Consider the following 15,442-nt stretch of genomic DNA (forward strand, 5'->3'; position numbering starts at 1 on the left):
TGTATTTTATACCATTAAAGACATGTCACTTACCATCAGACAAGACAGAACTGGGGCTATCTATATCATGTTTTGAAAGTATCTTCCGACTGTATCTTCTTTGCAAACCAGCCTTGTGTAATGGAATCTGAAAATTCAAAGACTTCAGTTGAAGCCATTTATGATAATTTGTACACATACACTCTTTTTCAAAAATCATGTGCTCAACATTTTGTAGGCTGGCCACAAGTGATGTAAATTTACAGACAGTGCCATAATTCTAATCATTCATGATCTCCTTGCATTGTCTGTATGTGGCTTTTCTCTACCTTCCATTAATTACAATTGTATGCCAAATGTCTATTAAGCAAAGACACCATTATGTGTACCTAATTCTGAGAAAAACATGTATTAATGTTAATGACATTTCTAAGACATGGGTTCTATGTCCCATGGAAAAACAAAAGTGAAGACTATACTTCAGTTGGACTTTCATATTCTATTTCAGAAGCAGGATGAACAAATTATGACAGAAAAGTTTAATACAGAATACACTGTAATTGTGAACTATACAGGATTAGATTTGTCTTCCTAACTCTCTATGTGTAGTTGATCTTGGCACCTATTTTTCCAATATCCAATACGTGTAGTAGAACATGTACAAATATGTAATGACTTTAGGTACTGTATTTATGCCAGTGGTGCCATCCAAATTCCATTAACTCTATTTTACATGTGTTTAATAATTTGTAAAATAGAAAAAGGCAAGGGCCATTGTTACCTCCGAAGAAGGAAGCTGAATGGTAGATGCCTGTAATGCTGGAGATGTATTCCCATGTAATGTAGGACAAGATCTTGGGTGAGATACACATGTACCAACACTTGAAATTCGTGAAGATGACTCATCTTCCTCTTCAGATTTATCCTCATCATCACCTGAAGTCTCTGGCAAGGATGGAAGTTTCCTATGCCTAGTATACAATAAACACAAAATCCACCAGTGAGATCTATGAACATAGAATATTTGGACCTCAGAATGAATGAATGAATGAATCAAGAAGATGTGAAAGGAGAACGGAGACATTTATACAATGGATAGCTTCATATTTCCACTCTCTAACATATTAGTCTAATTAAATCAAAGAAACAATCACCAGTGCATGAAACATGCATTGGGTGACCTAGAGGGAAGGAAGAGCCCACTTGGAGACCTAGAGCTAGAGATTTAAGAGATATAAGGTGGGATGAGGAGGACCAGATTTGATGGATTAAAGACTAAAACGGTGAGCCTGTCATGAAAAAAGTAATGAATTTTTAGTTCCACAAACCAGATGAGATACTATAAACTTTTTAAGCATGATCCCATACCATAAACATGGTTTTCAATAGAAAAAGACTATTGTCAGTATAGTTAGTGAAGTCAGTGAATGAATGAATGAATAATAATAATAATAAACAGTACATGCTTCTCTTTAGCTAAAAATTAACTGAAACAATCATACACATTTTTATAAGTACTGTGAGAGAACTGGTCAAGACCAGAAAGTCTAGTCTTACATATAAAATGGAAATGCTAGGACGTGTGTAAGTTTATTACATCACACAGTATCTGCTTTGTAAGAAAGGAGAGTGAAACATTTTCTATCTACTGAATGGTGCATCACAAATAAAAATGAACACCAGTGTTCCATGTGGTGAGAATACTGTAAGAAACGAGACCCAGACTCTATTGTGTTTTGCAATATATCATGCACATTGTCACATCTTTCATGCTAGAACATTTACTTTAAAAAAACTCAAAAAATATCTGCATTTCATTGTATAACTGTGAAGGCATCTATACCATAAACAATGCATTTCACTTAAAGCCATGCTGCTGCAGATGAAATGTGATGTTTTAACTTTGTTATTAATTATACTACCCAGATTTTTCTATCACACAGCCTGTCTGATCAATCCCAAAGTATCATTATTCCCAGAACCAGGCCTAGATGGCCAGTTATTATTGGTTATTATGGAGGTGCTACAATAGACTGGATGAAAAGTAAGTACCTCTTATATTTGAGCATAACTATCATTTAGACACCATTTGGTCACCAAATTTATGACATAAGAAATAGTAACTTATAGGAAAAAACTGTTCAGTACTCAAACAATCCTACTGCTGAATATGTCTCTTTTTGGCTAATAAACAACAAATTATGGAAACATTTATTATTTTCAAAATGCTGTGTAAACAGAACCAGACTGAACAATCCTGAAGCATTTGCAAATCTATAACTGAAATTTTAATAGGTATATCCTAGTGCCACTTAAATTTACACTACTGCAGTATCAACACTATATTATGATCCCTTGAGAAGTTTTTTTACAGTGGAGATTTGGGGTTCATTAAAATGACAATGTAAATGGTGGTCTTCTGTGATGCCTTGTGCAATTGCAGATGGGTACCAATTTTCCAAAGGAATGCATTACCCCCAACTTCATGAACTGAGCAACACAGTGTCACAACCCGAAAGACCACCTATAAATTACAGTCACTTGGTTGAAGTGTTTTCATTTACACATAAACTTACTGAAATATCTCACCTGGTGAGCTGAGACAATGATGGCTTGGCAAGCTCAATACTGCGTTCCAACATTGAACGTTGATGTCGTGTTAACCGCCTGTTTGTTGCATATTCCTCAATTATTTGTTGAGTGCTCAAACTGTCTCCTCTGCTTGTATAGTCTGCCTGCTCTTTCCCCTTAACACTTGAGCCAGAAGATCTCCCACTACATGAACCATCTCCATGAACTGATCCTAATATTCCAGGAGAATTTTGCATCCTATCCTGCCCAGTATCCGATCTGAGAGACATCCTGGTAGATGCATTGTCAGTCACTGACCCCACATCAGTAGTCATGGTCTTATTAGAAATTCCAATTGCTGATCTTGTGAATCTCTTACTTCTTGTAACAGGTTCAACCACATATCCAGACTCAGATCGTGCTTTCCTGCACAGCTGTCCAGTTACATTACTTGTGAACCCAAACATTTCATTTGTTGGTAAAGAGGGACCTGAAATGCCTTGGTCCTCCAGTAAAAATCCAGAAACAGCTCTACAACTTCCCTCAAGTTTTCTTTTTTCACCATCTGTTTGTATAAGCATGTCTGCCTTATTTGTAACACTCACGGGTGTACGATCAATATCTTCTGGCCCTTCATACAGAATATCTAGGAAAATCGAACCCTTATGGCTCCTGGTTGAATAAGTTTTGACTCCTTCAACATCCATTGCTTCATCACCTTGAACAAAACTAGACCTGCTACTGGCAGATGAGTGTCTGCTTCTAGTACCACACCTTTTTCTACACCTCTCCAAATGTGGGCTTTCCTCCCAAATCACAGTGCTGGCATCACTGTTTACTGATGAAGCTCTGGGCTGTCTGTTTTCATTAAATTCAAAATCGTTTGCTGAAGTAACATCTCTATAGTCAGCACTGCTGGCTCTACTACTGGGCTTGTCAAGAAAATCTGCCTCAATGACATCATTGCATTTAATAGAACCTGATTTCTTGCAGTCATCAATTTTGCATTTAATACAATCTGCCTCTTCTGAAGGAATATATGCATTCTGAACAGAATTTATGCCACTACCTATCTTGTCAGCTTCATGGTTATATGACCCTTCCTCCTGAATTGCCTCAAGATGATCCCTCTGTACAGATCCTTCTCTACGCTTAGGTATGGAAAGCCTTCTTTCAAAAGATTCTGTTTCACTAGAAGGAACAACATGTTGATGATCAGAACATCCACTGCTGCTAGATTTACAGACTTTTGTCTCATTATCATCTGTCCCACCAATTGGAACAAACTCACACTGACCAGAAACTGATCTGCTGCTTGGTCTGCGGACTCTTCTTTCACCAGACTCCGTTCCATCTGAAGGAACATCCTCACGCTGAACAGAACTTGCTCTGCGGACTCTTCTTTCACCAGACTCTGTTCCATCTGAAGGAACATCCTTACGCTGAACAGAACTTACTCTGCTGCTTGGTCTGCGGACTCTTCTTTCACCAGACTCTGTTCCATCTGAAGAAACATCCTCACGCTGAACTGAACTTGCTCTGCTACTTGGTTTGCAGACCTTTCTTTCACCAGACTCTGTTCCATCTGAAGGAACATCCTCACGTTGAACAGAACTTGCTCTGCTGCTTGGTTTGCGGACCTTTCTTTCACCAGACTCTGTTCCATCTGAAGGAACATCCTCACGTTGAACAGAACTTGCTCTGCTGCTTGGTTTGCGGACCTTTCTTTCACCAGACTCTGTTCCATCTGAAGGAACATCCTCACGTTGAACTGAACTTGCTCTGCTGCTTGGTCTGCGGACTCTTCTTTCACCAGACTCTGTTCCATCTGAGGGAACATCCTCACGTTGAACAGAACTTGCTCTGCTGCTTGGTTTGCGGACCTTTCTTTCACCAGACTCTGTTCCATCTGAAGGAACATCCTCACGTTGAACAGAACTTGCTCTGCTGCTTGGTTTGCAGACCTTTCTTTCACCAGACTCTGTTCCATCTGAAGGAACATCCTCACGCTGAACAGAACTTGCTCTGCGGACTCTTCTTTCACCAGACTCTGTTCCAACTGAAGGAACAGCCTCACGCTGAACAGAACTTGCTCTGCTGCTAGGTTTTCGGACTTTTGTTTCACAGTTTTCAATTTCATCTACAGGAGCATCTTCACGTTGAACAGAACTAACCTTGCTGCTAGTTTTGTGGACTTTTCTTTCACAAGTTTCAATTTCATTTGAAGGAGCATCCTTACGCTGAACAGAACATGCTCTGCTGATAGGTTTGGAGACTTTTCTTCCATGAGATTTTGTCTCGTCAGACAGGATGTCCTCCTGCTGACCTGCATCTGCTATACTGTTAGATTCATGAGCTTTCATACCATAAGATTCATCATCAATCACCTCAATATCTCTCTGCATTGAATCTTCTCTGTCCGTTTGCTCAGAGACTCTTATATCAAGGGAATCCATCTGGGTTTCTGCATTTACTTTAATATAATCAACCTCCTCGATGGCCCTGCTGCTTGTCTTCTGAGGTTTCACACCGTGACTTCTCTCTTCCTGGTCAATGCTTGGCTGAAGCTTCTCAACAGAAGGAGAGCTACTTTCAGAACTTTTCCTTGCTTTTATTTCACATCTTATCATATTCAATTCTTCACTCACTTGTTGAACAGTCACATTACTAGCAATAGAAACAACTGTCATTTTAGGCAATGCATCATTCTCTTTTATAGGAATATCCATTACATTAACACCATCCTCTTGCAAAGACTTGGGGATGTCCTTCGTGTGTAACAGATGTGTGATGACATCCCCACTCCTCTGTGTCAACTTCTCCATATCAATTTTCTCTTTCTTCTCTACTAATTCCAAATCACATTCCTCCCCACCCCCCCTTCCATTTCGAACAGGCATTTCTGAAGTTTCAGAAACTGTGATATTCTCTTCCTTCATTTCACTTAACTTTACTTGATTGACCACAGATATTTGTGTATTACAATCAATTTTATCCTCTGTTTGCTTTGGTTTTGATATTTGAGTGGCAGTTAATTCTACTTCAAAATCCATCATATGATCACCGATTAATAGAATTTTGCTACCATCACTATCCTCTTTACATGGAAAATCGATGTCCATCACCTCAGAAACTTGCCTTTGACCATACTTACTGATTTCATTAGCAGTGATGCAAGTTTCAAAGTCCATTGGTTCCTTTTCTACTGTGTCTTTAACAAGTGGTTCGTTACCCTTCAACACATCATCAATAGAAATTGCCAGAACTTCAGTAGGATTTTTATAACAACCACCTTTCTCAATAACATCATCATCATCAGAGGTAGAAACTTCAACATTTACTTTTGGTTCAACAGTAGTTACAGCATCTGCATCCAACACATGCTCCATTTCAGAACCAGAGTCAAACTTTGACATGGTTTCTTCATTATCCTCTTCCTTCCCTTCATCTGAATCAAATTCAGAGCTGGTTTCTTCACTATCTTCACTTTCCTCTTCATCAGAGTCAAACTTGGAGCTGGTTTCATAATCATCTTCCTCCTCCTCTTCTTCCATAAAACCTTCTTCATCACTACTGTTTGTAATGGTAAAGTCCCCAGCTTTGTGCTTGCCTCCTACAGCACTTGCCTTGCTTGGTTCAATCTAGACAACATAAACAGTCAATCATTCACATACCCATGTTCAGTAACTAGTGTGTACACAGTTACATGCAAAACTTATAAGAATGAAGCAGCGCTTAACTAGATTAACAGTCTACAGAAATAATTACGAAATATACATTTTGTGAACTTATGAATGAGTTGAACAACACATTTATTATTTGTGAAGTGAAAGTCCCAACAACAATTTTTCTCTACTTAGATACACACCCTTTCATCTTCTGTGTCAGAGTCCAGGATGACAATACTTTCTTCATCATCACTTGGTGGATGATGAAGAACCTCTGGTTCAAACTCCTTTTCTTCAGCCAGGTCATCCTGTGTCCAATGCAACAAATTAATTTTAAAAAAATTCAAAAACACACAACAATCTGCAAATAGCCAAAAAGGAAAGGGCTAAATTTTGTGCTATTTAGTCATGACCTTTGCTTAACAATATTGTGCCAACTGCACAAATTATATACACAGTGGGCATGAAATATCTGACTTATATTAAACAAACAAAAAAATTAAAAAACTGTTAATATTCATATTCATATTGCTTAATATTATAAAAGACTTGTAAGATTTGTTATGATCGGGAAGTGCACAAATACCAAAATAAGAGGGATCACGAAGCTGTACTTGAGGTCCAGTTTGAATATTCAGATTATTTACAATGTTAACAAATGTCCTCAAAGAACACAATACTCGCATATGCCAAGAGATATTGTGAAACCACCAATGAATAACCCACACCTACAGAACAACACAGATGTGTTCATATGTCCAACTTATATGTAAGGCTGTTTAACAGTCCTTACAGTTCAACAAATGAACTGTCATATTCCTTCAGACAATGTTGAGAGACAATTTTCAAATGTTTATTTACACTTTTCAAGTTGTATGAAATTTCATATCTTCTTAGATGTCACAGGTGCTGGATGACAGGTTTGCTATGAAGCAAATCATGTCAGATGAAGATGAAGTTCATTTCAAGTTCATAGCCTTTCAACACATAACAGTTCCCTCAATAATATTTGCAAAGTGAATGTGCTACAGGAGTGTGGCATTTTTTGGGGTAGATGGATCTGTTGATCCAGAAACAAATAATGACCATTAAATTGACAGACTAGTTCAAGAGATCAAGGTTATGACCTCTGCAACATAACAATGACAAGACAGGCCTATTTTTCAATCTACAACTGAGTAAAATGCACACCTTTCGAGGAGATTCTTGCCATGGTGGTACAAAACATAACAGGTAAATTAGTATGCTCCATGCATGTAATGCCAATGGTACTCTTGTAAATGTGTGCGGAAGGGTCAGGGCGCGAGCCCGCCTGGAGCCGCCGCCGGTAATGGGATTAATATTAAAGTAATGTGCAAGAAAGCTTAAAAAATTATATATACTGACAGCTATAGAAGACAAGATAAGAAATGTATAAATAGCGGAACAATTTTGGCATATTAGCCTCAATATTCTCCATCCAATAACTTCAACACACAGAACTGAATGCAAGTCTTCAGTACAACCAACAATTTAACATGATTACCTCTTCAGCTTCCAAATCTTCATTCTCTGTCTCTTCTTCTTCATTTTCCTCCTCACACTCAATGACCTCTTCTTCCTCAAAATCCACCTCATCATCAATTTCAGCAGCAAGTAGCTTGGGTCTCATAAAATCATCTTCCTCTGTAAAGTTAGTAAGACCTTGAAAACAAACAGGGACTTCTGGGTTGTATTTGCCTTATCTACTTTCTTTTGACTACTCCCCTTGAAATAGACGGTGAGGCCAAATTTAGTAAAGTACTGTATGTTTTCATCTTTATTTGATAGACAAAGAAACTAAGTTGTGATAATATCAAATACTTTTGACCAATTTATTGACCTTGACAAAGAATAGTTATTAGAAATGGCTGAATTGACTGGCACTTATTACAAACTGAACAAAAATCAATGACTGCGACAAATGAGACATGATGGTGAAAATCAGTAAGCATTGCTTTATAACTCTTCACAACTAAAGCACTTATTTATAGACTGACAGAAAGAATTACAAGATTTATGTGCAGCAGAATTGAATATTACATCAAAATCTCAACATTTAAAATATGGAAAAGCAGAAATACCAAACAATTTATAAGAGCACTGAGGTTATAATACTTTACATTCTCTCTGTTTTCAACATTATTTTACTCTCAATCACCTGTTTGCTAACAGATATTGGTAGATAGCCACTCTGAAACATCTACTCACCTGGTTCACTCTCCTCCTTGAAACTGTCTGTGGTGGCCTCATGTTCTTTGTCCTGTGTGGCAAGATCAGGAACCTCATCAGATACATACACTGCATCATCAATCTCATTAACAGATTCTTCTATCGCTTCAAGCACATTTTCAGATTCAACTATCACTGGCTGAAGGGTTTGGTACTCCTTCAGTTCTTCAGAGCTTGCAAAACCCTCCACGCTCCCAATGACAGACTCAATTACCAAAGTCGGCATTTTCTTGGCCTCTGATTCTAGGATGTTACATGGTCCAATATCTGACCCTGTAGATGTAAACAAAGCACTTTAGTGATAACAGTCTTACTTCACATTCAGAGTACATCCTGGGAAATGACCTAATAGATTTACTGCTAATATTGTGCTATTGTGTGAATGCTTGATGTATGCAGGAGGAAGTTAGAATGACAAACTGCATGACATTATTAATTGTCCTAATTTAGTTTAAAAAAGCAATGTTTCAGAGACTGTAATCTGTCTCCACCATCAGGTAAAACCTACTCTGTTGGGTCCAACTGATAGAGTTAGTAACTATGCCACTGAAATTGTAATCACACACCACTGACACAAACCTTTACATTAAAGTTAGAAAATTTATTGATTGTAATATGAGTGAAGTTGTTGTCCTAGATGAGACACAAACTTATACACACACATATACAGTGATTCAAACCAATCTTAAAAATAAACCTGGAATGTTTTGTTTTTACTACAATACTTTTCATACATGCACACCAGCCTACCTGTATTTACACCGAATACGCCATCACCATCTGATAAACTGAAAGTCACACCATCTGTTACAGCCTCTTCCTCTTCCTCTTGCTCCATATCTTTGGATATTTCAAATGAAGACCCAGCATAGGTGGTGGTATCCAGCAGGATTGCAACATCTTTTTTCTCTTCTTCCAGGACCTCCTCTGTATTGGACTGAGATTCGTTCTTGCACTCACCTGGAACATGAATGATGAAGAAGTTGTGTTGTCTACTTTACATATGCCTCAATTTCTCATAAAACATACAAAGGAAACATGACATAACTTAATGATCATTCTGATAAACTTTTGTCAGAATTCTCTGAACTGAACACAATTATACAGTACATTACATCTGTAAATTCTGAGTAAAACATGGTCAACTAAAATAATAAATCATACCCATATTTCCATTTTAGAATCATAACATTGTTGGGATGGGCCAAGGAACCAATATTTTTGGGAGATTAGAGTGAATAATAGTAGATCTAGTCCTTTTGTCCATAGCAAATGACCACTGGATGGTGGTAAATTCTTGTTGGATCCAAGTGTAGAGATGAATAGAAACAGTCTCAAAATAGATCCTGTTACTGACAACCATCTGCCTCTAAAAGAGGTGGTTGGAAGAGCAGAAGGAAGAGAGGAACCCATAGGGCAGAAATAGAAATAAAACATTCTTGGGGGAAAAAATAAAAAGAAACCAGAGACTAGAATTTAAAAAGAAATCATTTAAAAATCAATGCCATTATCCCAGAGATTGAGGTCTGATATGATGAATGTGATCATTGTTTTTCATATGAAATGGGAAGTATAAACAAGGTCTTCAACAGGGCCATTATTAAAGCAGTGAAGCATGGGTAAACCTTTTAATGCCTTGTAGCTGTTAGTCTTGTGGCATATTGTCATATCAGCATCAAATTTTCAGACTTCAGAATACTTACTTTCTGCTACAGATACAGTAACTGACTCTTCTGTTACTCCCACATCTACTTCAGCAGTACCAACAGACTTTCCATTTTTCTCATGTATTTTCTGTACTACAGCATCCAAGTTGTTCTCCTCTTCTTCAACTATATGTCTGGCTTCAACAGCATCTGCTGCTCTTGCCTCCTGAACATTAATACAGTTCTGAAGACTACATTCTGTTTTCCAGGTTGTGGGCTGTGAGATAACCTGTTCCTTTACTTCTGAAGAGTCAACCTGCGTTGAAGTAACTTCCTCACTTTCCTTGTCAGGTCTACCAATTTGCTGCTTCTTAAGAGGAGACTCATTGCAAACAACTTCAAAGTCTACTACTGAATTATTATAACTGTGGGCACTGTTCTCCAGACTATGAAACACATCACTGTCATTCTCCATGTTTGTAGATTCGTTGTCCAACAAGATTACTTCTGACTTCAGAGTATCTTGCGTATCTTGGTCCTTAATTTGAGAGGTTTCTCTGATTTCTTCACTGGACTGGTATGTTCCAAGTGAAGAATCTGCAAATAAAAATGAAAAATCTAATCCCTTTACCACATATAACATAAATGTTCCATGTATTTACACACATTTTTAGTGCCATTATCATCCAAATAAATTTTTACTTTACTGTAATTAACTAAATCCATGAAGCAGAGTCCTTGAGTAGCTAACAATCAATCAGCTAGTCAAGAAATTCCCTGACTTTTATAGAATCAGAAAGTTAATTACTGATATTTTTAAAGAACACAAAATCATGTCCCAACAATGGCAAACTGTAGCAAGATACCGGAACAAACAGTACAAGTGTAAGAACAGGACTGTAAAAACTCTTAGTGTCTCCAAATAATTCATGTTAATGGTATAAGTGAAATTTTTTCCATCATTACAATGTAATTTAATACACAAAGTCTTATAAAAATATATCGATAATTAATTCATATCTTCTGCTCAGAGACGTGGTGGTTATGTATATGTTATATCTGAGAGCTTCCAGTACAGTGAAACCTCTATCCATCGTTCCCCGAACTATCGTTTTCCCGGATGCATCGTCCATTTTGTTAGGTCCCTGTTACATCCCATATAAAATAATGTTACATTTTCCCGCATCTATCGTTCCTCGAAGTATCGTTTTATCGCTTCGATCGTTCAAAAATCTTAGTCCTGGCCCACAATTTTCCAGCAATGATCGTTTCTGAGAAATTATAACGAAATTTATGCGATGTTTTTAGAATTTAAAATGCTGGGTTTTGAGATAAATTAATACCGAAAGAGGCACAATGTTTTTGGAATACACAGTAGCGGTAACCTGTTATGTCGCCCAACCAGCACACATTCTTTTGGAATGAGGGGTCAGCGGTACAGGGGTGATAGTTGGAGTGAATGGCGGTGCTCATTGTCAGAAATTTTATGAGTTTAATTAGGGTGCACTCATATTTCGCTCCAGCGATGCCAGATGGCATGTGCAGTGTGAATTTCTTCACAAATGCTTTTATTATAAGTACAAAGGAAAGGCGGGCGACACTTTTCATTCTTCTGGTTCATCTCGTTTCCAGTGGTTCGGTGTCTTCTACATCTATGTTTCGTCGAGTTCGACAGTAATGTAACATAGTTCCTTATCCCACTTATTGATATTAAGCAGATGCAATATGAGGATGCCTTCGCGTGTGTTTGTTGTGTTTACTAATGTGAGTCTGGCATCAACATAGCCCATATAACTTATAGCTGTGCCTTTTGTGGTGATATACAGTAAAACCCCTCTGCTTGGACACCCCTCTATATTGGACACTTTTAATTGGAACCGGCGGACATCCTATAATTTTACATATCCACAATACCCTATATCTTGGACACCCCTTTATCCTGGAACTTGGTCACCCCTTTTGTTGTAAGTTGGACAGGTTCATGCACTTAGCTTCAATGCTTTTATGGGAAACGTTTACAGTTAGTATTTTGTTGCTTTGAATTTATGACTTATGAATGCCTTCTGAGTATTACCTTATGGTTGAAGGTGTGAGACACTGAGCACATCATTGGAATGCAGTGAAAATGTATAGTTATTCTTTTGTTGAACCCTTTACTGGAATTTTAAATATATCAGTACTGTGCTTGCAACTGAGTTAAACAGTGTTAACAGAAATTGGAACGGTATGCTTTCGCTCATAACCAGCCAGGAATGATTGAAACCTTATTCGGATTGCGGCGAAAATTAGAAAGAGGATGGCAAATTCGAAGATAAAAGCAAAACAGCAGTGTCTTGTGATGGACTTTTTTACAAGAAATAAGTGACATCATATGTTGAGCTACTGCCGTAAGTACAATTAAAAAAAATACATTCTGAACATTTGTGCAACCATGAGAGTGGGTTTCAAAAGATTATTATTATTGTCATTAAAAATTATTCTTAATTCAAGCAAGCCTACAGTAGTTAGATTATGTAAGTAAATAGGTTACATTGTCTGTAAACGCAAAGTATTGGTGTCCTTCACTTTTAGCTTATCTATGCAAGTTTAATTTAGTGAAAACAAAATTTGTAAAAATCTAATTTACCCTTTTGATTTTTCTTATCAATAATTTCCTTTTTGGGAAGGGCTCCATAATACTTTACAATTACCACATTGTAATTACACCACAATTTGAAAGGATATTTTCCCCTTTCCCTCTATCCTGGACACCTCTGTAAGTTGGACACATTATCGTGGAACCGCAAGTGTCCAAGTTAGAGAGGTTTTACTGTATTTTCTTTAAGATGCCATTCCCTGTAACAAGATCACTCATGTGTATGTGTGGGGTCGCATTCAAGAGGAGAATGACATCATATCTCTTGACCTGACTATTCACCCCCACCAAAAACCCCATCTCGTTTGATGTTCTATATAGGCTTATGACCCCAGAGCACAGGAGCAGAAGGTGGGTCATGAAGTCATAGCACCTACTTCGTGTAACTTTACTGTTCAACTTTACTATATACCTTTTTCCTTGTCTTGAGTTTTGAATAAAACTCTTCTTATTAGAAAATACGAACTGACTAGCTTCTACAATTGGAATACCTAGTTATTTCAACTTATCCACAAATCCTAAACAATCCCGAACGTATTACAATAATAGTATTTCCATTCTTCCTGTTATTGTTCCAGTCTATATTTTTGTTGTTGTTCCCATAAATATTTTGTTATTCCTGTTACTCCTGTTAATTATTTTGTTATTATTCCTGTACCATGTCTCGCCCGGTAAAGCAAGTCAGAACTCTTAAAGAAAGATTAAAAATCATAGAAGTGGAGAAGAATCCATTTGAAAAAAGAATCGACATTGCTAAAGCCTTGGATTAGCACCATCTGCTTTAAATTCAATAGTTGCAAAGAAGAAAGAAATCAGAAAACAAACTAACACCACTGGTGAGTTGTGTGAAGATCGCGAAGGGGTGGGAGCGGTGAGGAAGAGGACGAATGCAAGCCCGAAGCTGTGCCGAGTTTTGCCGAAGCACACGCTACATTGGCAAAAGTGAAGTCGTTCTTTTATGCACATAATATTAGTGAACGTGATGAGGAAAACATTTTGAACGTGGAAAGGGCTCTGTTTGGCCTAAAATGTAAAGTTTCGACAAACCAGTTGTCCATTAAAGACTTTTTTGGTAAGAAGAAGTAACTTTGAAAGAGAAATATTAAGTTTTTTTAAAAATTTTAATGCTTTCCCGCAACTATCATTTTCCCGTATTCATCGTTTTTGTTTCCCACACCCGCCAAAAACGATGCATCGAGGTTTCGCTGTAGTATTAGTAGTACCTGCAGGGTGAAGTGCCTCTGACTTATGGTCCTTCATTACATGAGTATGCAATGTAGAGACAACAGATGTGAGATGCATATCTGAAATGCCAATCTTATTGCCAGTCATTTGTAATGTCTCACTGCTGCCTCCTTTCTTGTCAGGAACAGAACTGTCAAACCTTACAGATCCATGGCGACGAGTACGTGACAGTGCCTTCCGAGGTGTAACACCCAGTATGCTCTTTTTGCTGGCAGACCTGAAAGAAAAGAGCACTTTCACATAAATTTAATGATGGGTATGTCAACCAATAAAACTGCACACAAAAGTATACATACAGATGATTACAGACAATAGCAACTGAATGCTAATGAAGATCTGTTATTAGGTGAAGGCACCATGTAGACATGGGTTGTATAGTCACTTCTAGCTTACAAAAAGCACTAAATACAATTTATTTTGTGATTTTATATTTTAAAGAATTTAATTGCATCTTAATATCTGGTTGTGTCAGGACTGCTTCACATTTTCCACCCACCACAATTCCCTTCACACTTGGTGAATTTTTTTATTGATACTGACATTAAATTGAAATAAACAGATTTTATTATTTCACAACAAGAATAAGATGTGTTAATCATGTGATGATGTAAATTATGCAATAAAATACAGTATCACTTGTGTGTTCCCAGTTTATAAAATATTTTACTGTTAAACATACATCTATTGTAAGCTGAAAACATTTCTAGTTTTGTGGTCATTCATCAGGGTTACATACAATACCATGACAAAAGTGAAAGTTTCTCTAAGTCAGTCAATTTAGAACAATGCTACATATGTAGAAAAATCTGATAAGCATAAATGATGATACATCCTCAGATGCTCTGTGCTAAGGTTCATGAAAACTGCAATCATTATACAAACCTTATGGCTGGGAGTAACAGAATGTCTTCAGGTGTTTTCTCATGTTTTTCATCTGATGGGAGACTAAAACGGATCTGCCTTCCCAGAACCTCCTCATCTGAAAGTAACAGCAGATTATCACTCATAACACTTCTGAAACCTATTGCAATGCCTAGAAATTAGACAAGAAACAAAAATTTGTCAATAATGACACTTTATTATTTTTGGAGATTCATAAAATTTATGTCCATTATTTATGATTCTGTAAGTGTTTATAAGTGTGTGCAATAAATAATAAACTGTAATTACCTTGCATCTTCTCCTCTGCTACTTCTTCTTCTTCTTCCTCCTCCTCCATTAGTTCAGGTGTGGTTGAGGTTCCTGTGAATGATGGCACTGATACCTGAGATAGATTATCAGGACTAACAGAGCAGCGCACCATCTTCCGCACCTAAAACATGAAACCGTTTAAAGATAACTGTCTTCTAGGATGTTGCATTGTGTGGTTCACTAGTTCATCATTTCAGAAATGACTGCTGCTTCCATCATCAGGGCACTCATTGTCAGTATTTTCCTTCTGGAAAAAT

At 37.3% G+C, this 15,442-nt stretch overlaps 1 protein-coding gene across 4 annotated transcripts in view; it reads right to left on the reverse strand.

Annotated features, from left to right (window-relative positions):
* The window catches only part of LOC110834862 (AT hook containing transcription factor 1 homolog), a 50,447-nt gene that overhangs the window by 7,802 nt on the left and 27,203 nt on the right, over positions 1 to 15,442 (reverse strand). For 3 of the 4 annotated variants that reach the window (XM_087340903.1, XM_087340901.1, XM_087340902.1), the window contains exons 23-33: positions 15,165 to 15,306; positions 14,877 to 14,973; positions 13,973 to 14,211; positions 10,172 to 10,711; positions 9,219 to 9,428; positions 8,448 to 8,741; positions 7,744 to 7,901; positions 6,419 to 6,526; positions 2,569 to 6,191; positions 761 to 950; positions 34 to 127 (exon numbers count right to left, since the gene is read on the reverse strand). In XM_087340903.1, coding sequence (XP_087197029.1) covers positions 34 to 127; positions 761 to 950; positions 2,569 to 6,191; positions 6,419 to 6,526; positions 7,744 to 7,901; positions 8,448 to 8,741; positions 9,219 to 9,428; positions 10,172 to 10,711; positions 13,973 to 14,211; positions 14,877 to 14,973; positions 15,165 to 15,306 — 5,695 coding nt within the window. The remainder of the gene's footprint in view (positions 1 to 33; positions 128 to 760; positions 951 to 2,568; positions 6,192 to 6,418; positions 6,527 to 7,743; positions 7,902 to 8,447; positions 8,742 to 9,218; positions 9,429 to 10,171; positions 10,712 to 13,972; positions 14,212 to 14,876; positions 14,974 to 15,164; positions 15,307 to 15,442) is intronic. The other variant, XM_087340904.1, reaches the window with a different exon arrangement.

Source organism: Zootermopsis nevadensis, unplaced genomic scaffold, assembly GCF_977971745.1.
Source record: "Zootermopsis nevadensis isolate Lab colony 2312 unplaced genomic scaffold, Znev_1.0 Znev_ptg000061l, whole genome shotgun sequence".
In the NCBI taxonomy this organism is placed as follows: Eukaryota; Metazoa; Arthropoda; class Insecta; order Blattodea; family Termopsidae; genus Zootermopsis; species Zootermopsis nevadensis.